This window comes from Anopheles aquasalis, chromosome 2 (genome assembly GCF_943734665.1).
Source record: "Anopheles aquasalis chromosome 2, idAnoAquaMG_Q_19, whole genome shotgun sequence".
NCBI lineage: Eukaryota > Metazoa > Arthropoda > Insecta > Diptera > Culicidae > Anopheles > Anopheles aquasalis.
The window spans coordinates 37,582,501-37,605,936 of record NC_064877.1 but is presented as its reverse complement, the minus strand read 5'-3'; the positions used below and the strand labels follow the sequence as shown (position 1 = coordinate 37,605,936).

General features: G+C 50.4%; 1 protein-coding gene and 1 long non-coding RNA gene across 5 annotated transcripts in view; both read left to right on the top strand.

Annotated features, from left to right (window-relative positions):
- The window catches only part of LOC126581077 (uncharacterized), a 38,484-nt gene that overhangs the window by 10,403 nt on the left and 4,645 nt on the right, over positions 1-23,436 (top strand). For 3 of the 4 annotated variants that reach the window (XM_050244509.1, XM_050244510.1, XM_050244511.1), the window contains exon 3: positions 11,755-12,000. In XM_050244509.1, coding sequence (XP_050100466.1) covers positions 11,755-12,000 — 246 coding nt within the window. The remainder of the gene's footprint in view (positions 1-11,754; positions 12,001-23,436) is intronic. The other variant, XM_050244512.1, reaches the window with a different exon arrangement.
- Positions 8,570-9,193, top strand: LOC126581092 (uncharacterized). Its single transcript, XR_007609139.1, has 2 exons — positions 8,570-8,907; positions 8,992-9,193. It is a non-coding gene; the product is annotated as an uncharacterized LOC126581092 (long non-coding RNA).

Sequence of the window (23,436 nt, the reverse complement as noted above, 5' to 3'; positions counted from 1 at the left end):
CACCTTTTTGGCATTCCACGTCCACAGGATGAGGACCGTGGCACAAGTTTGTTGGACCGCCGCGCAAAAAAAAAAACAAACCGGTTTTTGGGCGCTCTCGATCATTTTCGCTCGAGTCGCCCGGAGTTTCGTATCTTCGAGCTTCGTTGCATAAAGCGTTTGCTTCCACAGCATCTCCCGCGTGCTCACATGTGTGTATGTGTGTGCGTGGTTCCTTGTGGCCCTGCTGGGAATGTGACGAGATCAGGCAGCGGGACATGGCGGAGCGTGTTAACGAGTATCGCACCAGCAGGGCGTGGGTCCGTTTCGACAATGATTTATCAGCTCGACAACGCTCGATCGCTCGATGAGTGGCATATTGCTGGAGCCCGCGGGGGGAAACTCGTTGTAATTGTTGTATCGAAAAGCATCAACACACAGTCACTGACACACACGAGATCGTGACCGATCGGTTGATTGACTCGGACAGTTCGTTTCGCTGTGGATTTCATCAGTCCCCGGGCAGCGTGCGCACTGCACTGAGCAAACACACGTTTGCATAAGAAACACACAAAGTTGTACTGAATCCTGCCTGACAGGACTCTGGCTCTACGCTCTGGACGAAGCGGAGCAATAATAAATGAGTTTGCCATTTTCGGGTTCGTCGCTCGACCGTGCGTTGCAGTCGTTCGATTTCGCTCCAGCACTCGGTCACGCGGGTTTTCGGGCTACCGTTCTACTGGCCGCTGGAGTGACCATAAGAAGGGGTGGCAATCGCCAGCGAAACGATTATGCGGGGCGTAGGTCGCATGATCAACCGGCCAAAGGCAATGGCGCTGGAATACCGGTACCGGGAGCTAAATCATTTGCACTGCGCTCCCTCCCACCTTGCTGACCGTTGTCGCTGTGCTCCTTTGGGCTTGGGAATCGTATCGTGGGCCGTCAGAAGGCGGTGTTCATTGTGTTGAACACAAGAGGTACAAGACAGTCGCCAGCGGTCCGGAGCTCACAAGCAATCAACATAAACAATATTGATTTCGCAATGCAGCTACGATTCGATCCAATCCAATCCATTCGTTGCCTATGGTAACGGACACCGGCCACACCGTAATGGCCGCTATGGTCACGAGAGACATACGAGAGACGTGATTAAGATAGTAGCCAACGGGGGGGGAAGGGTGCACCCCTTGGTGTACATTTCGACTACCTTGCCAGGTGTTGTGTTAAGTGTTTCAAACGGTCAAAACGTTCAAAATGGCTTACCGGCCTGGCCTGTTATTAAGCTGCTGCCCAGTGGCTTCAAAACCGTGGGCCGCAGATTATTCCTAGCAGGAGGAATATTACCGTTCACACTCCTTCGCCACCGCCCAACGAAGCTTATCGAAGCCGATTGCGGTAACGATAACGCGCGTGCGCGCGCTCAGCGCTGTGGGAGATGCCTAAAAGCGTGACCGCAAAGTTGAACCGGGAAACCGGGAAAAAGCGCAACCACTCGCGAGCCGTATAACAAGCGAGAAATGGAAAGACGGACGGTAGCTGATGCAGAACCCACATACGACGGACCACCAAGAACCACAAACCATTTATCCTGCTGCTCATGACAACACACCTCACGTGGTTTCTTATTAAGCGATTTAACTAATTTAACAACCTGGATGATGCTCCCGGTGGTTCTCGTATTCCAATCAACGCGCTTAGCGCCTCAACATCTGTTTAGTGAGTTCTGCTGATAATTGGTTCCGGGCCCCTTTTTCCTTTCGGGTGCGTGGGTTCTGCGTTACGGCATCGTGGCCATGCGGTAACAGCAGCGGAGCATAATTTGCTCAGAAATCCAATTTCAACCTCTAATCGTGCTTTGGGAATGGAAGGTGGAGAGGAACGAGGCACCGATGCACAAAGAATGTGAACTCGGTGGTCCGGTGAAAGTCAATTCGGATCGCAACGGATTCACCGGCTGCTGTGAACCAACCCTCAGTTGCTGATGCCGTTAGAGAGCCAGTTAGAGACGCAGCCGCAGTTGGTCCAGAACGCGGTGCTACTCGATTATGGGGCTTCGACGATCATCAATTAGTGATGGTGATCGACTGCTAGCAGTCGTACACGGTTCGTACTTCCGCGGCAAGTCACGCTCCAATGGGCTTAGGGGATTGGGTCCCCGGGAAGGGTATTAATTTCCGATCGTTCAATCATAACCTCCATTCCGACCGATCGACGACGACGACGACGGCGACGGCGACGGCAACAACAGGTGCAACGCAAATATCCATCAGTGCCACTCCAGCTGCTGGTGGCCATAAGCTGGCTGTCGAAACTAAGAATCATTGTTTAAATTAGCGCCACTCCGAGTCCGTCCTTCCATGCTGTTCTTCCAGCCGGTTTCGGTGAAAGCCAGCCAGCGCACAGTTGCGAGCCGGGATGCCGTGGTTGTGGGGATTGTGTCGCGTGACTGCCATAAGAATCCGCACACAGCAAGAGCCCTCCACAGCTGCTTCTTCTTGCTGCTCCGTGAAGCAGAAATAACAATTAGGAGCGCGGTTGGAGCGCGTGGAGTAATTAATTGTTGGAGGCGGCGTGATGATGGTCTCAGGGCAAGATGCCGTTCCGTTCGCGGCACGATACGATCGCAGCTGATAAGTGAAAGCCGTAACGGGACTGACGGGAGTAAACAGATTGTGACAAGCACGCCACCGGGCCAACGTCACTCGGTTGCTACTGCATTCCGCCGGCCTAGAATGCCGGCCGCAGAAGGAGAAAGAGATGAGAACGTACTACGGAAAGCGCAGATAGGCGAGCGGGCAGGCAAAGATGGGTTGTCTGATTTTGTCCGGAGGTTCCTTGATGCGATGCGCTGATCCGACACAGTGCTGCGGCAAAATGGTGGTACCGGAATGGGGTTGTACTTATTAATTAAGACACGTCGCTAGTCGGTGTGTCGTTGGTGTAAAAGGTTCTTGTTCGAACACACCTCGTTGTAGCGATGCGATAGAGAAGTCGATGTTGATCTCTATTCCCGGAATGATGTAGCTGAAAACAAATTGTAGTGTTTTGCTAGATACTTATCACGCTTATTTTTACTTACGGTACATGACTTACGATTGTATTGAATAGCTTTTGAACAGAGGTTAGAGGTGGAGCCCCTCCTGGAGCTCAGAGTAAATCGAAAACCCCCTAAACCACAGTTCTGCTGATTGAACTGATCGTTTTCTTGCTCTCGAAAGCAAAGCAAAAACCATTTTGGGGCTGATTGAAAGTGTGGATCTCTGTGTCTGTCCCTTTTACCTTCTACACGCCACGGACCCACCTTCATGGAGTCTCGGTTACAATTGGCCCGTTAATTTGAACATTCCTTTCATCATGTGCAGACCAAGCATGGATAGGATTCTGGCAACCACCGCAGGCCCCTTTTCGGTCGCTGAACGGCCTGTCCAATGACTTGTCCCACGGCACCATGAGTCGCCTCAAGGCCTCCAACAGCCTAGCGATTGGTCCCTGGGGTCCCTGGCGTGGCTTAGCGTTCCAGTGAACCCCACCGCAATGTATATCTGTTTCGTGCATGTGCAATGATGGCGTTGTCGTTGTTGTTAACGAAAATAATACGCTCCAGCTCCAGGGATTACCAAAATGGTGCTGCAGCCTGGTGGCTGCGGCTCTCATGCAGCAGCAATTGCGCAACTTTATCCACACATACATGTGGCCAACGCAATTCGCTAATCATTTATTTCGGATCGGAACGGGTGGCCACCACAAAGGACAGTCTGTGGCTGTCGGTCGCGCTACCGTTTGGCCGCTTGCCGGCCTGCTCGGTGCTTTCAATGGTAATGAGCCATTGTGGTTGACGGTGACCGTGGTGGGGAGCGATGGCCGGACCCTCGGTCGCTGGGAAATCGTGTGCCCAAGATCGCCGATTTCCGTGATCCCACTCCGGCCACAGCGCAGGCGGCGCAGGCGCGCGAAAAGGAATTTCGTTATCGGATTTTGAGCGATGGTGTCGCCTCGCATTGTGTACGCACCCACGGGGCCCTTTGAGGCCCGCAGGCTCACCGGAATTACGTTGTTCCATGTTCGATCCCCTAGAGGGACGATTCCTCCTCGCTCCTAGAGAGAGAGAGAGAGATCAAACGAGAGAGAGCGAGGGCAGTGAAAGATCGAGAACAATGTCAACAGCACAGCGAGCAAGCGACTGGCGGTGCTGGTGGTGTTAAGGATGCTGTTGGATGTGGCCAACGACGCACCGGTCAAGAAACGCTTGTCATAAAACACCATCTTTCGAGGAGCTCACCGTTCTCGCCATCGTGTACCCGTATAGGAACCGGGTTTGATGCTCTCAGACATGGATCGCAGGCGCTCGTTTGGCAGCGTGTCTCCCTGGTGAATGTTGCTACCACCCGCTGGCTTCGTAATAAACATGCTCGAAATAGCGACAAACGGTGTGCCATGCCAGGCCACTCCACGCTAGGCCGGTCAATTGGGCGAACAGCGAGCGAGCATCGAGAACCGATCGCGCAATGCAATCACAATGTCCGCCCGTCCGTTCGTCCGTCCGTCGGTCGCGCCGCTTCAGCACTTCCTTTAAATAATTCATTCCCTGTGCGGTCTGTTCCCTGGTAATGGCGTGTGCTTGCGGCCAGACCGCGGAAAGCACCAGGGAACATATAAGGAATGGCGCGAGAGTGAACGAGAGTGAAACCAGGAATGGATGATTCGTTGGTGCTCAATTGAACGGTCAACGGCGGTCAATCTGGTCCCGAGGATCCAAGGAACCGGCCGATTGATCCCTTCGATCCTCACTCCATGGGCAGTTGAACTGTTGGTTTATGAGTTTTGTTGCAATCTTGCTGCGAGAGGCCTTCCTCGCGCCAAGGGTTCGTTTAAGGGTACAGATTGCGTCACGCGTGCTGTGCAGCCCTGTGGGACTGATAATGACGACTGTGCGAGTGCCCTGTTGCGTGATCAACCGAGAACTTTTACGACTTCTAGCAGCGCGAAGGCCGGGCCGGGTCTAGTGCCTTTTTGATAGTTTTCTAACTGTAAACAGTAACATTTTTTTTCTGTTCGTAAAGCTGTCTCAATCAGCGAAATGACCGTGTGAACGGTTCTCGCTGGCTGACTGGCTAACTGGCTAGTATGGCTATGTTCCGGATGTTAGCTTCTAACTGATAGATTATGGTTTCCCATGGCGTTAGTCCGCGGAGTGATGGTTTAGTGTTCGATGCGGTGTATGCAAATACCGGCAAAAGGAGGTAGAGTTTGGAAGGTTTTGAGGCAGTCAGCAGCAGCAGCAACTTAACTGTTTGTGATTGGAACTGATCCAGAACTTACCTTTCTTCATTTTAGAATGGTTAACATGCTTTTTTTCCACAATGTTCTCTATAAAATATTGTTCTGTAGAACTCCAACTGATTTTGTGATGATTTTGAAGAAGAGTGTTTTCCTGGATGTTAAAAGTCTCGATGGAGCTCTACTGTTGAGCAGTACAACACATAGATTTATGCACACATCTATTAAGTAGGAGAAGCTACCAAAAAGAAACATTTCGCATGGGTTCTAAGCCGAAAAATGATTTCATCCAGCGCTACAACATCCGGATGAGAAACTGGGAGAAAGCAATTTCACCAATTCATCCACAAAATCCCAAAGTTCGCAGAACCTCTGCACCATCTCCCCAGAATACCGTTTTCCCAAACTCCCTCCCTCAGGCACATTCTAGTTGCACCGGGGGAGGGAAATTTTCCCACAGACCACACAATCGCTACCCCGTTACACGTTGGTCCGCTGTGCCATTTCCCGAATTTTCGGAATCGACATTTGCATTTGCCTTTCACTGGTTTTATTCGAAAATTTCCATCCCATCTGGGGTAGTATGTGGCATTCTGAATGTGTGCGAAAGGGGAAGCGAGCGAGACCGGGGGGAGGGGCACCACCAATTTAGCACACTTTCCAAATCACATACACCGGGCCCGGTGCACGCGTGTTGCGTGCATTGTGCCACTCGTGTCTCTCCTCCCCACCCCGGGCCAGACCTACTAACAACAACGTCAACAGGCGCACAACAACACTAATGAGTGCACGTCCCTGACAATAGTCGAATGGTAGTGGTGGAGAAAGGGGGGATTTTCTGTTGTTTTTGGGAAGCTTTCCCAGCGCAGCGAAAGTACTGGCCGGCTGGTGGCTGATGACTGGTGTCGACGCACGTGGCACACGTTGATGATGACCAGGCCAGTGTTTTTCGAATTATGCTCGGCACCGGGAAATTGGTGGCCTGCAACAAAGTATGTCCTGGACGGAGAGGAATGCGGTGGTTTATGGTTTTTGTGGTTTGCAGAATGTGCAGAACGATGCAAAACGTTCGAGCCAAGAACCGTTGCCAGCATCTGGTGTCTGGTGCTAGATTGAAGGCGCATTGTCGGCGAATTAGGCAGAATGATATGAATTGGCCCATGAAGCGAACCTTTCTGCGCACACCTTCGGGTGTTTTCCGCCATTGGCCTTGGTAAGCGACGCATTATGCCCACGTCTCTCGCACGACGGACGGAATGTTCTACTCAACCCACCTTCTCACCTGAGTGCTTGACTCACCGGAGGCCCCGTAGACCCCGTGGGCGATCGCTCTGCTATTCCGCAGAGTGCGGGCGTCCCACCACAACGACACCGAAGGCCATTCCGTCCATGATGTCAATTCCAGCGCGCTGCCACCGTTCGTTGACCGAATGGCCACTGCTTTACTGGCGGGCGTTGGCCGCTCAGGTCTCCGCCGTTTCCATCGCCTGGCCAAAAACAAAACAAGAAAAAAACAACAATGGACCAAACGAGGGTGGTGGTTTCTCGCATGCTCTAATTCTTGCTCGTAAAACTGAATGTTTAAGCCACCGACGGCGATCGGCAGTAAGTTTATGCACACGCAGCGGGTTTAGTGGCCCTTCTGGCGCGCAGCATCACAGCCGCATCGATGCCGCAGAACAATGGAAGTGACCGAAACTGGCGCAACGCAACGCAAAGACCAGACAACGATGCTACTGAAGCGGGCTGGTGAGAGAGCTGAGAAGCGTATTCTTAGGTACGCCTCCGGGATGTCCTAGACCTTCGATGCGTGGGTTGAACCGTTAAGTATGTGGAGAGCGAGCTTACAACCTACCGTACACGTGAAGTCTACCGTCTCGAGCGATCGATACAAACCAACGAACCGCGATCTTGAAATTTGGCAAGCTAATGAGGTAGACCGTTTGATTTGCAATCGCAAATAGCGATCGTGTTGTTATTGGCGTGCGATCACGCATCGCATCTGAATAATCGAATTCGGCTCATTCGGACGATAACGTTACTTTGGAGCCGAGATTAAGGCTCGCTCCTCGCAAGATCCGGAATAGCGTGTGGCCAGCGTGTGAATTTGCGGGGAAAACGGTACCGCCCCGTTGCTTGTTGCGTTGCTTGTAAATTGATTAGATGCCGAATGTAGATTGAGGCCAATGGAAACAACCGTGAACCGAGGGTTGAGATGCACCGCGTGAGATTTGTTTGTGAGAGGGCAATCGGTTTTTGGAAAGTTTTCTGATTCCGGAGCGGTCCGAGATTCCGGGAGCAGGGGTGCTTTATTGCGGGTTCCCTACCGATGGAACGGGTTCTTTATGAGCTTAAAAGCTGGCAGTTTCTATGCTAAGGGACCTAAAGGAGATACTCGGTCAAATGCGATGGGATCGATTTGCGTCACCATCAGCAACATAATATATCAACATCGAGAAGCTGAGCAAACATGATGAAGGGCCAATACCCCGCGGACATTTTCCCCTCCCGGGGGGTGAAATTGTGAGCACCATGCAACATCCTTCGCGCTATCCTTGTTTGGTTCAAGCAAATTTTTCTTTCCTTTCTCACTCTTCGTACCCCTCTTGGTTCACCCGTGGTGCTATCCTCTTTTTGCTTCAGACGGATTTTTTTATTCCTTTCTCGCTCTTCGTGCCACCCCCGAGTCATCCATGTTGCTATCCTCCACTGGCTTTAGGCAGATTTTTTTCCCTTCTCGCTCTTCGAATGATCCTGCGAGGATCATCCGTGTAAACATACGCGGTGCTCAACGCGATTACATCTGTATGCGATCGAGTTTGAGCTTTGACGAAAAGTGACCCAGGCAGCTCTCTGGGCTTTTCTCCTAAGAGAAAACGAACAGCATGTTTTTCGGTGAAAAACACTTGAAACGCCCCTCAAAACATTTTTAAAATTAGTATTAATGAATAAACAAAGCATCACACTGCATTTCATTCCGGTTAAAACACTTATTTGTGAAAAAATGTGCATTTTGGAGTGAAATGGTGATTTAGGGAACTTTCAAATACACCCTACGCAAAAGAACAGGAGAGAAAAGGACGGAGATAGACCTCTCTCTCAGATCCGAAAATCATAAGATTGGTCGAAGAGTCTTTCCGAAAGCTGAAAATATGCGTCAAGTTTTTCAGTGAAAATACCTAAAACACCGCTTAAAACATGTTTAAAAACATTTTTAAAATCAAATCAATTTATAACAATGCATTACGTTCAGGTTACAACAATTTTCAATGCAATGTTGAACATTTTGTACTGCGATGAGGATCAACAGAACTTTCACGATAACCCCATACGAAAGAAGCGAGAGAGAAGGACGGAGAAGGATCTGTCAAAGGTGTTTGTTAGGTTGGAAAGCTGGTCGGATGCTGATGATCGCGCTGCTGGTAAGTTTGCCAAAAATATGCATAATTTTAACACATTTTGTTGGTTTTCCATTCTTTACAGATCATTTATCAGATACAGCAGCAGTGCCCGAACGATTCGTCGTGATCTGGTGAGTAATTAAGCTGATATTTGGACGATCAAGTCCGATGCCGTACCACTGCCTCTTTCCAGAATGTTCCTGCACATGCATCGCCGGGAGATTGGAAAAGGATGTGAAAACGTTTTACGGTGAGTAAAAAGTGTTTCCAAATGATTCTAATAGTGTTATAAGTGTTTTAAAAGTGAAAAAATCTTCTTTTTGTGTTTTTCTAGCCCTCCGAGAGCTGCGAGCCGTGAGTAAGCGGTATGTGTGAATGTGTGCCGTCCATGCGAACGGCCCGTCTATGGGAACGTACTTTTCGGTCCTTATACGGCCAACGAAGGAAGGAAGCATTGTAAGGATGAGGTATGTTTGGTGCTAGTGTTATGTGATTGAGTTTTAAAAAAGTGTGAATAAATATTATCAAAAATGAAATTGCGAATTGTGAGAACATTTTATGCGCACATCCGAAAGATGCAGGGGGTTGAGGGTAGGGTAGGGAGGGAGGAGGGAAGGGTAGGATAGGGTAGGGAGGGGGGTGGGGTGAACCTAGGGGGGCACGATGCGATCACACGCACACCACTGCGACGCACATTTCACCAATACACGCACATCCGGTTCATCCGATTCATCCGAGAATGAGCATCCCTGGTTAACCATACTTAAGCCGTTTCCTTAACCAGGGGGGGCACTCTTGGGTAACCAGGGGTCCTTATGTATGGATAACCAGGGGTCGCGCAACAATTCCGCCTGCTGGGACAGCAGCCAGCGGCCACGGTGACGGGTTGTGATGAAGTGTCCGCTAAATTACCGATGCATGACCGTGTGGAATGTTCTCGTATTGTGTTCTAGCGAGTGGTCCGTCGCTAGTGCACGCGTTGTTTGGAGGACAGCAGTTGGACTGCGGTTGGACTGCGGTTCAGCTTTTCTAATGTGATGTGTGGACGAGGCCCGTGTGTCACCGCACACAACACGCCAGCACCCGATGGCTATCATTAGTGAGATGAGATGGGAGTGCGGTCAGGTGATATCGCCACTAGGCCATGCCAGCTCATCAAACAGCTCGCCAACGCCCTTAAAACGCATCCATCTTTACCAACCACGAGCCTCATTTTCTATAATATGATTAACGATAACTATGACAACGAGGATGACGACAACCAAGGTACAAGAGTGTGTCCGCAACGACACTTGATTCCCTCGCGGAAGCTTCCCATCGACTTCCCGAAGTGTCTCACAAGAAATGTGCCTCGTAACCGCCGTGGTAGCGTGAAAAGCGCAGCCACATCGAAGCAACCAGGTGCACCGGCAGCTGGTGGAAAATGAGGTTAACCGAAGCGTTTCCCACATCGACCGGCATTTCTCAACTCGTCACCTTCGTGGCCTACTAGATGCATTCCATCGGGTGACTATTTGGTCGCTAATTGCTTGGTAGTTTTGGATTTCCCCTTTTTCTTTTACGAACCTCCAAATCCGATCCCCGGGCATCCGTTATCGAACGTGCGGCCATCGGAAAATCGACCGTCAATTGGGTGTGGCGCGGCCGCTCCGCCTTGAAATCATCATATAAACCTTGACGGAGCCATATCTGATGGTCCAATTATCGGAATTTTGATTCGAGAATCACTCTTTCACCTTTCGGTCTCGAAACGGAACAGAGTTTAGAGTTTGATTTGGGGCCGATTGAAAGGAAGGAACCGACCGGTGAAGGAGAAAATGATAAGTGTTGACGGTCTAGGTCTACGAACCGTAACGGTGTGACGACGAACACACCTCACCACCAGCCAATCCGATTTTATCATCATGGGCAGGTCGGTTTTTCAAGGAAATCCAGTGCGGCGCCAGAGTGCGGATGAGACAGAGGGCACACCATTGCCGCTACCGCTTGTTGGAGATTTCTTTTCGACCATCTTTTCTTGCCACGTTAGCACCTTCGCTTGGGTTTTGATTTATGTGCCCAATCGCGCTAATAATGATGAAAAACGGCCGGACTAACCCTGGGAATGTCCGGCTGTCTTCACCAAGGACGAGCTATTGACGTTGTTCGTTGCAATATTGTGGAGCACACTAATTGCCAGCTATGTATCCTGTGTGCTGTTTCGTCTCTTGGTGTGAAGTCTGGCCCACTGGCCTGAGTTGCGAAGTGCGTGATATTCGGATTCGAAGCGATCCAGTGAGTTGATCTTCTTATCCAGTCCATCGAAGTGATTCAGAATTCACGACATCGATCTTTGGGAGAAGATAGAACCACAGCTGTGTACCCTTTGCGCAAAGAACATTGAACTCGAAAAGTTTGGATTGTGTTTGACACAACCATGGCCAGCACGGGACCCGGTGACACCCACGTTGCGTGCCAACGGAACAGGATTCCAAGTTCCACCAACGGCAACACGATTAATCCCAACCGACACAGCGAACTGGACCACGCAACTTACAGAAATCCAAAAGAACATTTGTCATTTCCACGGCGGCGGAGGAGTACTTTTGGGTTTGGGGGCACTGGTCGCGGCCCGGTGTTGCTCTTCGCCCATGCGGAACCATGGAGGAACCGGTTGTTAAAGTTCATAAGTCCGCTCCGTAACTGCGCTGCACCAGCGCGAAACCGATTGACATTGAGCGCTGCTAGCGTTGCTACCTTGGACGAGTACTTGAGTTCCGACGACAGTTCCGACGACAGGGATCGGGAGCACAGTATGGGTTCCGTTCGTTTTCGGTGGTTTAACCAGGGATTTGCATAAAATTCCCGCCTCTTGTTGAATCAGTGAATGTTGCCTTAATTAAAATCAAATACACAAATAACGCACACGCTAGACACACGCCATCTCCTTGGGAGAGGTTTGTCCAGCCTCGCCCTCCCGGGCAGGTATTGTTCCGCGGATAAATCATATCACGGTGCGCCGGTTTGCGTTTTCTTTGTTTCCTGCTCGTCTCATGTTTCTCACATTCACTCACCTCTCGCTATGGTTTTTCTTTTTCTCTTCTCCAACCATCCACAGGTTACGGCACAGGACGCCGAGTTTGCGCCGCACGTCACGGCAACCTGCAAGACCGGCACGATGAACATCCGGATCCAGTTCAACGGTCCGTACAATGGCGTCGTGCACGCACGGGACTTTCGGACACCGGCCTGTATGACCTTCGGTAACGGGACGTCAACGTTGGCGCTCAGCCTCAACCTGCTAGCCAAGTCCGGCAACAGCGAGTACTGTGGCACTCTCGTCAGTAACGTGAGTGACGGTGATGTAAGCTATCTAATTACCTGCTACTTACGCTTCAAGCTTTACATTTACTTACAACTGACCAGCCTTCATTACCTGTTTTGTATTAATGAATGACGACGATCCGCTTGGTGTCTTTTGCACGCCAAGAACGTGACGATCATGGCGACCAGCGTCATGATCACGTACCATTTTTGACATTGGAATTGAAATGCTGAGGAAGATTCACTTCCTCTACCGATTGTGTTCGATTTTGTGGACAGAATGTGGCAAACCCTTTCAAGTGTTACAAGATGATGGCCGAAACCTCACGAACTTACAAACGTGCCGCGATGATGTTTTTGTTCGGAATTGAAGCACTTCTTGGTCACCTACCAACAAACAACTTCATTATCTCACGTTTTTGTGTACTCCAGGAACAGTAACAACGTGGTTTAGGCTTTTGCCGTATTTTGAAAACATGTTTCTCATGTAAACGACTGTATATCTTTGTTCGTTTGGTGCCTAATTGGGGCTCTAGGTGGTGCATCATTTCCATTGAAACAGTAAGCTCCTTCTCAGTAGCCAGTAGAATAAACATCACAAGGACAGAAGGAACGCAAAGGAGATTCCTTCCTTGAAGGATGGTACGATACGTTGTGTTACATCATCACATGTCATTGCCCCACGGATGAATTCCCACGAGGAATGTGCATTGCAGCTCGCACAGGCACAGGCTCTCAGGAGACACGAACGCCCAAGTGGCAAATGGCAGGCGAAGTCGGACCCATTCGTCCGTCCATTGATTGCCATTTCCGGCGACTGGAACTTCGACAGAGCCGATGATGCTCGTACAACAGATCGGACACACGCGATGGCAACGCTCCGAGCAACACTTAATTGACAGCGATGCTGATCATTTGCGATCATTTGCGATGGCACATCGCATAGCATCGCTTCAAGGCTCCTAGCGGTAATCGTTTCTGGATCAGCAGCAGCAGCAGCAAAAAAAAATGGCCACCATCGTCACCGGCACCTAAATCCAATCCGCAGACACGCGATCGTCAACCCGGGGACGATCTTCACAGTCCACGAAGTCTTCATGTGGAAAATGTTAATTGCCCTTCTAGGCATGCAGAAGCATATGGCATCGTATCGCCCCCCCCCCCCCCCCCCCCCCCCCCCCCCCCCGGGGGGTGGTATGCTGAGATGGGCGACAACTTGTCAAAGCCAGCGGCCGTTCTGGCCCACAGTGACAAGCGTGAAGAGCATGACAATGCGCGATCCAATTGTGGAGGACGGTGTGCTGTATCCCCGAGAGTCGAGAAGAAGGATGCGCATCCCTTGGGGAAATTCTTCGGCTCCGTGTCTGCCTGCATCGATGACAGGAGATCCATCCTGTCGACCGGGGTCGACCAAGGGCTGTGGGAGCTAATTATCTCGCATCGCAACGCGATTTGCGCCCGCGAGAGAAGTATGTGCGCTTTGCAAAATGAAGAAATTACGTGTCCCGGTGTTCCGTTCCCACCAGATCAGGGAGTATGTGCGATCCCTGAGTTCTCGATGGAGCGCACTAGTCCGTGGTGAACGCTTCCCTTGGATCCGATTATTCAAATCCAAGCCAGCAGCCAGGGCAGTTGCTGCAGTGTCTGGGTCCTTATCGCACCGCACGATTTATAGATCTGCATCGATCGAGCAGCACTGGCGGAGATCGATTCGATTGCCCCTCAGACGCCTGGAATGGACGCCAGAATGACAGAAATTGAAATAGCCACAACCAGTGCAATCCAGCCACCAAGCAGACCAATGGCTGTCCATTGCTATTGTATGGTAACGCTTTGCCAGCCAGCCAGCCAGCCAGCCAGCCAAGACGTCTGACCAGACTAGACACGGAAGACCGCCAGTAAATGGAATGCAACTCGCGCGCGGAGTGATTGTTCACGGCAAGCTCCGTCAGATGATCGTGATCAAACACATGGTAACTCGGTTCCGCAAAAGTTCGAACATAGACAACGAGAGAGAGAGAGAGAGCGAAAGAGAGTGCTCGATCGATTCGGTGATCGTAGACGCCCACAATGGCGGCACATGTGACCGATGCTGCTGCCCCATGCCACCAAACATAGGAAAGGGCCAAGGAGCATATGTCAGATCGATTTCTGAATGTCTTTTCGTTGGCCTCACTCATTGATCAGTGGATTAGGATCGCGCAAACGTTGTTACATTAACCGTTTGACCGCTTTGTCGTGGCCTGCGCCAAAAAGAAATCAAATTATCAGCGGCCAAGAATGATGGCCAAGATGTAGGCCACATCCACTGGCCGCTGGCTGGCTAGCTGGCTGGCTGGATTGAGCTGGTTCGCCAGCTCGATTCCCGATAAGCGCGGCTGTAACGTTCAAATCGTGAGTTTAACATTTTATTACTACGATCACCCATGCGGAGGCCTCATTCTTGCGCTCTCTCACTCGCACACTCGATCTTCATCTGGTATCGATCCATTTCATCACAGGCGTCCAGCCTGTGCCCGTACGGGGCATTTCGCTGAGTAATGCGCACGTTGGGTTGGTGGCTCCTCTCGTCCTTCTACATGATGATCGCCGGCACGTACAGCATCCTGGCCTCCCATAATCTGCACGAGATTACAATGAGGAAGTCGATGATGAGGCCGCAAACACACATGAGAACTCCACTCCACTCGAAGGTCAAACGTCCAGGGACCCGGGGAGCCCGGTGAGCCGAGCGCGAGACTCCAATTAATCGGCCTCGCGATCCAACGAATCCAGAACATTCATCGTCCGTCGGCCGTCGCGGATCGCCGTTCGAGTGACCTTAATTTGGTTCGTGTTTAGCGGTTTATGCGCTCGGGGTCCAAGCGACATACCAGAACACAATGTTCCCGACCATCGGCAGCAGCACCATCGGCGAGATGCACGTGCGGATGCCACATTCCGGCATCCGATGGCCCTGGGTTCCTTGAGGTTTTCTTTAGCCGCAGCTAACGTGCTAACGGTTTTCCCGCTCTCTCTCTCTCTCTCTCTCTCTCTCTCTCTCTCTCTCTCTCTCTCTCTCTCTCTCTCTCTCTCTCTCTCTGGCTGGTTCCGGTGTTTATGGGTTGCATTTGGGTCGGTGGAACCCGTTCTGAGGAAGCTGTTGCTCCGAGCGCGACCACGATCGCGGTTGCCGCGGTCGATCGCCACTGAGGAAGCTGCTTCATTAGAAACCCCGAACCGGGTGGCGATGTGTTCGGTTTCGGAACATTTTAATTGAACCAACGAAACGGTCCACCGATGCAAAGGGCCGGTGCCGTAGCCACTGGAGCGACATAGAAAAACGGAGCAATCGGATGCACGGATGCCTTCTCGGAGTCAGCTGCGTCGAGTGATCGTCGAACCGTGGCCACTAACCGATCGATCGGTCAGTCGTTATGCGATGAGCTTTGGCTTCAACGTAACAATAGATCAATCTATCGCTGCAACCTGCATCCGATAGTGACAGCGTTCGCTGACAAATCAATGCTACCGGGCCAGACAATCGCGACGAGGTGGATCCAGGATGGATTTTGATTGAATTAAACTTAATTGATCCAGTGCGCTTGCATAACGGACCGCCAGCCAAATCGTGCCGCAGATTCGCGATCGCAACTCGATTGATCGATTGATTCCAACCGGCCCCCGGCTTCCGTATTGTGTGGCCGGCTGCACTTGGTTTGCGCTGGTCTGGTGCACCCACTGGGAAGGTCGAACAGTGGCGAGAGACGAGACAAAGCAGCAGGGGCCAGCAGCTGTGGCGGCGCCAGGAGTTATGGGCTTCAGACAGGCGAACGCCGCACCTAAACGATCGCGAGCTTCGCTTCGCCAGATTTCGTGATTAGAGATTGTAAGATCCCCGGTGGGGGGTGTCCCGGCCAGACCTGCACCACGCTGGTTGTGTCGAACGGCGGTGTACGAAGTCACGAAGTGCCCGGTACCGTGCCACATGCAGCTGCTCGAACCTGCTGGAGCCACCCCGGACGGAGCTAATCCGCCACCGCCAAATGGGCCGTGACTTCGTTTGTGTGTCTCGGTGGTGCCGCTGCAGCTGCTGCTGTACGGATTGTTCGCCGATTTACGACAGAAATCCGTCCGGAACGGGTCCCGGAAATAGGTTATCCCCCGGTGTGGACTGGGCGGAATGTCGCTCGCGCATGAAAGTAGAACGCGCGGATTAATCCCCGCCCCGCACTCGAGCACCCTTCCAAAACAGGCGGGAGGGCCTCCTGGTAATTTGCTCCCTAATGATGCAGCTGGGCGGCCAGACTGACGGTCTAATCTCACAGCAGGAACATGATAACGCCCCGGGAAGAAGGCAATGGCGCTCGGGCGGGCGGGCGGGCGGGGTTGATCGAAGTGCGCGATCGTCGTGAGGCGCACTGGGCGCTTAAACTAGTTTACTTTCTCTTCTCACTCTGGACAAACAAAAACGGTCCCTTCTCATTAGATGTTCTTTGCCGGAAGTGTATTGCCCGCCCGATCACGATGGGTGTGTCGATGTCGGGCCCTTAGGGGGGAGTCCGCTGATCTTTCAAGTACAGTGTTGATACAAGAGATTGTAGCTGCTACAGAGGGCTAACATATGAACAAATAGGAAATAGCTGGGTAGTGAGGCGGATACATAAAGGGGCATGGCCACGATTGCAACTTTACGTTAAGAACTCTAAAAAACGGCTTGAAATAAGGTTGCTAACTAAGCTGAGTACCGGTAAAATGAAAGAAACTATCTTTTCGGTACATTTCAGGTTGGAAATTGGCGGCAAAATTGTGCAACGTATGCGCCGTTCATATAGTTTTGCCTTTTAAGTCCTTCTCCAGCTTATTTCATGCTTTAGTTCACTTCCAAATTAACAAAGAACAGTTGATGTTAACTGAAAGACATCGTAAAGTTCAATCTAATGCTAAGTACAGCCATTCAAGCGATGCCATGCTTTAGCGGATATGATAAAGGACGATGCCATGTCTACCAACAACACGAATTTACTAATAAACTTTCGAAACAGGATCCTACCCTGTGTGATCTGCCAAAAGAAACGGTTAAACGACCTCTAAATTCCAACTCCACTGACCATGGAAAATAACAGACGAACACATCACCGCACAACAGCACGACTCATCATCAGTTCCGGACGGCATCAGTTCCGCGACGCAAAACTGCAATCGAAACGTGAGCCGATCATCCTGTGGCGGCGGCGCCGTTGTAGCAAATTGATTTAATGCTAATTGTTCCGCTTTGGCTCAAGATAATAGATACGTTAGCGCGGCTCGGTTCCCAGCGAAGAGGTGCGCGGTAGCCATTCGCCACTGTGAAGCAGGGGAGCAGCACGTAACGCCACGGCACAATCGGCAGAGTAATTAGTAGCGATCGGGTGCGTACGCTTCGATATAGTAGCACGGCCGCCAAGAGACCGTAAGGAAGAGGACACGCATGAGACGTGATGGTATGCGTTTGCGAGACCCGCGACTAGCTCGCGATCGGTCTGATTGGCCCAGCGTGCGAAGGAACTGAAAAGGGTAATCAATCCCCTTCAGAACTTGCAAATGATCGACATTGTCCGATGGAACGGACACAAGAGACAGAGAAAGAGACGCAGCGAAGAGCATTCCAGCTGCACGGCATGATCAGCCAGACCGGCCCTCAGATTGCGTAGCATATCAATCGCTTAATTGTAATGGGACGGGGCGGGATGATATTTTCTTTTTTCGCAATCCACAAGAAGGATGCGCTACGGGCCCGTGATTGATTAACATGCGGAATGAAGCTGTCTGGACAAACATTTATTCCTCGTCAGTCGATGGCGTAAGGTCGATCGTGCTGAGTCGCAGGCGCAGTGCAGCGCAGGGCAGCACGCAGAATAAACAGCGCGCGGTCTTCGGTGGCAGTGAGTGATGCTGGCGCGGTTCTTGGTGCGTAACCGTGAGAATGGCACCGCGAAGAGCGTCAATGCGTGATGCTGATCGAGTGTCCTGGACCAGGTGGTGCAGCAGCAGAAGAACTGGCGCCGAGACCTTTCTTTGCGCTCTACGACTTATAGCACACGCAATCCACAGGCTTACGCAGACATCAAAGTGGTGTCTTGGCCTCACTGGGCAAATACAATGCCAGGATCCTTTCGGAAGGCCTCCTAATTCCAAGCGTCGCTCGGCGTCACTTTCCCACACTCTGGACTCACTCCCTGTGGCAACATTGTCGCAAAGAAGGCAGTTTCTTAATCGATTTAATTTCAATAATACTGCCGGCAGACACAGGATCGGTGGTTGGCCAGGGTTTTTTTTCCGGCCGACCGAGACGCATAACCCTACTTAACCTATCCAGATGTCAATGGGCGAAAGCAAACGGATGGTGCAAGTCAACGATCCTGACAGGCGGACTGAAACATTGTATCGCCAGTGGCCAGACACACGCAGCGCGCTGGTGCTGGTGGTGGTGGTTGGGTAAACTTGTTTCGCTCTCAAACAACCTCTTACGAGAGACGTTGGCCGCAAACAAGACGCCAGGTCAGTTCCATTTGCCTTCGTATGAATAGTGCGTTCTCCATAAACGATGGACGAACACATTGATCATTCGGCGGTCGGTTAGAGACACCTGGAGGAATGCTTGCTCCATCATCATCATCAGCATCATCGACGGCGTCGAGGCACGCACGCGGTCACGGAGTCCTGCCACGGATCAAATTAAGATACCTTTCCTAAACCGTCCATCTTCCGGGCGTTGGTGCGCACAATGCGCTGATTAGATGATTGTGTAGTCTGCTCGATCGCTCGCTCGAACCTCGAAAGCCGATTGGAGTGGTTTGCGTTTGCCGCGTTTCCTGTCTTTAGGGGCCAAATCGGTCCAAATCAAGGCATCGGCCATCGGCCATCGTACGCCTGTAATCATGATCCTGAGATGAAGGGAGTGGCGGCAAACTCACATGATGCTGACGATGATTAGCCCCCGGAGGACTCCCCCAGGGAACAGCGGTGGGCGGCATCGATTCAGAGATCCAGGGCACACGGGCGTAAGGTCACGATCACGACGGTTACAGTCGACCCTGTGGCTGGCAGATAGACACACAGACCAACGGCCAACGCGTTCCCTGCAGCTGTATTCCCTTTTTCGCCGACCGCCGACGCGCCGATTGAGATGGCTATTGCCGTTTAAATGCTTCCGACAACGAAATAAGCGCAATTTACTCCCGGCCAACAATCACCGACCGGCGGGATCATTTCACACTTAACGGGCTCCTCCCCCCCTCCCCCAACATGGCGAGCGGGTTAATAGTATGCGGCTAAATTGAATCGTGGCCCTACCCTTTTCCGGTCAGATCGAACACGAATTCACGCCTTCGAAAGGATTTGATTAGGTTTCGGGAAACGCTGTCGCCGCCGGCCAACCAAATGGTGTGTTTGTGGAAGGTGTGAGGTATTAGCACCTCCAGGAGGTGTGTCTCTGTTTGTGATTAAGAATTTGCCTTTCTTACAATATACCTGATATAAATTTCACGATGATTGAGAAGATTACATTTCACCTAAAATGTGACCTTCCAGTGAAAGCGTATAAGGGCATAATGAAACATAGCTGCTTCAACATCAGGTAGAGGTGTATGTAGACGAAAGCATGATATTGAAGAATTTTAGGGCACTCCTTTTATTATTCGGGAATGATAGTTTGCATTATACTTAAAGAACATCCAATGAGCAACATCGCTGTATTAAAAAAAACCGTCGCGATTAAGAACATTCAACACTTACAATACAGGCCGGCAAACTGATTAAAACAGTTTGCCGGCCTGTATTTTTTGAAAATCTGAGCTAAGGTCTATTTTTTATATTCTAAACTATTTCTAGCACCTTCATAAATTTAAACAATATTGTTTAGTGAATAAGCATTACATTTGCAAAGTGCTTTTGAGATTCCAATTCTACTAGATGCTCGATCGAACTGTTGGTTTAAAACGCAAAAAAGGCGCTGAAATTAGTAACTATACATACAATTAATACACTGACAAATTTAGAACCTTTCTACAGTATAAGATAAAATGATGCAGTTTAAGCAAATCTACTTAACGATTTGAGTTGCATCAATTGAGAGAAAACAAAACAACAAGCAATTCATTTTACTTTCTAATAATAAGGGATCCTCAAGAGAAGAGTTTTAACATGAGCACATCATTTGAATATTCCTCATAAGTAAAACATTTTAATAGCTGCCCGACGTATGTACTCGAAACTTGTAATTCGTAAAGGCGTTGAATAGAACTCCTTTAGTTAGATAATGCGTACACCTAATATAATGTCTTATTCAAAAAATGGGAACACAATTTATGTAACCACAGGCTCGGAAAGGAAACGCTTTGGTACGATTTCTGTACTCCACAGTTAAACATAGTGATTGTTTAGACCGATGGCCCATCCCACCGATCGTGCTCCGGTTGCGTGCAGCTAAGCTGCCCCTAACCTCTTCGATGGTAATTGCCCTCCAAAGTCAATTATGACTGATAAAATGGTGCTGGTGTGGAAAGGCTGGAAAAGGTGTTTATGTTTGCATAACGCCACGATGCTCTGACCAGCTAGCGGCGCCACGAGGGGCTGGAGTACGATGCGATCGAGGGACGCATTATGTTGTTCCCAACATGTTTTTTCAATGTTCCTTTGTTGTTTTAGAGGAAGGTAGTAAAACATGGAAGGTAACCCCTACTGCTCTCTTTCTTAGTGAAATGATAAATTTCCAGCAAATGGATGTTGAAATTGAACGATAAAAACCATCTCCTATATCTCCTATCCGTTGCTACAGGACCAACACCACTAACGTGCACACCATGGCCACGAGTCCACGAGATCAGCAGGGCGGGCAAGGAATTTCAATTAGCAAACAAACCCACTCGCGACCTCCGGGACCCCGCAGGCGTGCAGCCATCATCATTATTTGTAGGTCAGCGCGAACACCACCAACACGTGTTCTTGCGCTTCCGATAACGGAAAAAGAGGGTGACCAACTGCCCTCGAGCGCGCAACAATTGCGCCTGGCCTGGCGGGCTAGTTCTTGACAGAATCCTAAATTTATCGCTCCCGGCCGGGGTCTAGGTGCAGGGTCCAGGCCTCCAGTTCTGGCCAGCTGGCTTTGTAGGTCGCAGTGCGCGCCCTCCAGCATCTCCTGCCCGACAGTCCTAGCACTAGCGGTATCATTATTTGTAATCCATTATCATAAATTGCATTGTTCAGCATAAATCGCATTATGCACGGTGGTGGTGGTGGTGCTGCCACGCTTTTGGGTTGCTGGCCGCGCGGAGAGTGCATTCGATATGTTGTAGTGTCCGGGATGGAGTAAAGAGTAGATGGACATGCAAATGCAAATACTCCGGCGCTGACCGAACGTTCGGACGGCTACACGGAATGCGGATCCCGCTTGATCTACGGGGGTGGCAGGGTGAAGCAACACATTTGGCGTAAACGCCCTGCGTGATCTCCAACGTTGACCTCAAAGGCCTGCCAACAATAGTCGAGTGGCGGGGGAAAACTAGACGGTATCAAATCGTTTCCGGGAAAATTCGCAACAACAGAAACCCGGTTAATGAGGTCGTTTAGCGAAAAGTGATTCGTTGCGAGCTGAGAATTACTAGTTGTAAAAATAATTTTCTTTGATGCATAGTTTTCGACGGTTTTGCGTGGGTATTATTGCGATTTTTATCATAGATTGTTGTATGAAGATGTTGTCCTTTGAATCGAATTAACAGCATTCCGAATTTAACAGCATTGGCCACCAGAAAATAGTTGATTTGAACTGTGCGATTGCTGAAATGCGTCCATAATATCAAGCAAGGCGTAGAAAAAGGCTTAGCGTGTGCTCCACCAATGCGCATATCGTCGCTTTAGCCAAAAGACGTGAGCAATATTCTGGAAAACCCTTTGTCCGCAAATTCCTTGAAAGATGCAAGCTAAATGAATAGGAAGCAATGAAAAACCATTGTCTGTAAATCATTTGCAGAAAATATCAATATCAGATTTATTGCAGTTTATGTGTTTTGAAGCAAAGATGCTCGAAATGATTGATTATGCATAAATCATATCACAACAGCGATGTAATGCTCAAACCTCCCCAATAGTATCGTTCGAGCAAACTAATATGAATATCACTTAACCGTTAATCGGCGACACTAATGCAAAAAATGGCAGCTAAGAATAGCAACATCCTAAATCATTTCCAACGACCAATCGGCCATTGAACTCACCAACAGCTAAATGCACGATCATCATGCTAGATGCTAACGCCGACTGATTCATGACAAACGATAATCCCTGGTATCCTGCTGGCACACCCCAAACCGCTTCAAGTCAAGCTGATGTCGCCTTCATCGTCATCGTCGTACAACGCCCAATGGAATGGATGACCAACCCGATGCCTAGGCACTAAGCTCCGGCCGGCGGCATTCGTTATCCGGACACGAGGTTAAAAGTAAACATTCTTCAAAATCCACCGATTGCCGTGAAAGTCCGGTTTAGTTAGGTGCGGCAGTCACACTCGGCCCGACCAATTGAACCCTCTCAACTTCTTTGCCAACTGTTGAGCCATTCGTTTCGCAACGGACCACGTTGTGACGACTGCGATGATGATGACGATGATGGCGGCCGCGCGCGTAGAGTGTGACTGGGATCGCCGGAGCGGGATTTCGCAGAAGTGGCACCAGAGCGCAGCCTCCTCTCAGCTGTCACCGGATTGACCGGCGGTTCGCTTGAGGAACTCGTGGCATTTCATTCCTTCGTCGCTTCGTTGTTTGCCTGGTCAAGCAGAACGCGCACGCCGTTTTTGCGGCATTGCAAAATGCGAAACCAACCAGAGAGCGATCGATTTCCTTCGATTCCCCGTCCGTCCGAACCGTCGAGGATCGAAACACGAGAGATCTGCGCCCGATCCGTGTGCTACGAGATGGTTTTGTAATGTAATCACTTTCCCTTTCGCTTAAAGACCAACAGCAGATCAGCTGCGTGTGTGTCCGTTCGTTTGGTTCCGATTGGATGTTGGCTGCCGTCTTCTTCCCTTCGTTGCCTCATTGCCATCGCGCTGCTGCCTCTGCTGCTCTGCACGTCACTCAAACTCATGTCAGCGTTAAGTGGTTATCGAATCCCCATTCCGATGGTGCTTCCATTTGAATATGATGGCAACCGGACCATCCAGTCCAGTCGGTCGGCTTGACCTTGGCCAGGGCCAGCGGTGCAGCGTGCAGGAGCACAAATTTGGAATCGATCGATGCGAAGTGAAGTTCTGACCATTCATTAGCATGGTCGACCAGACAGACACGGACATAGGAACCAGACTATTCTAAAGGGGATACACGTCGAGGCATTGGCACGTCGGCCGCGCTTCGGGCTAAACTTGGAAATGCTTTTAATGCGCGCCTGATGCTGATGAGCAACCATTCGACGTGCGCATGAAGAGCAATTCCTCCTCCTGCTTCTAAATGGTTCGCCATTCGTT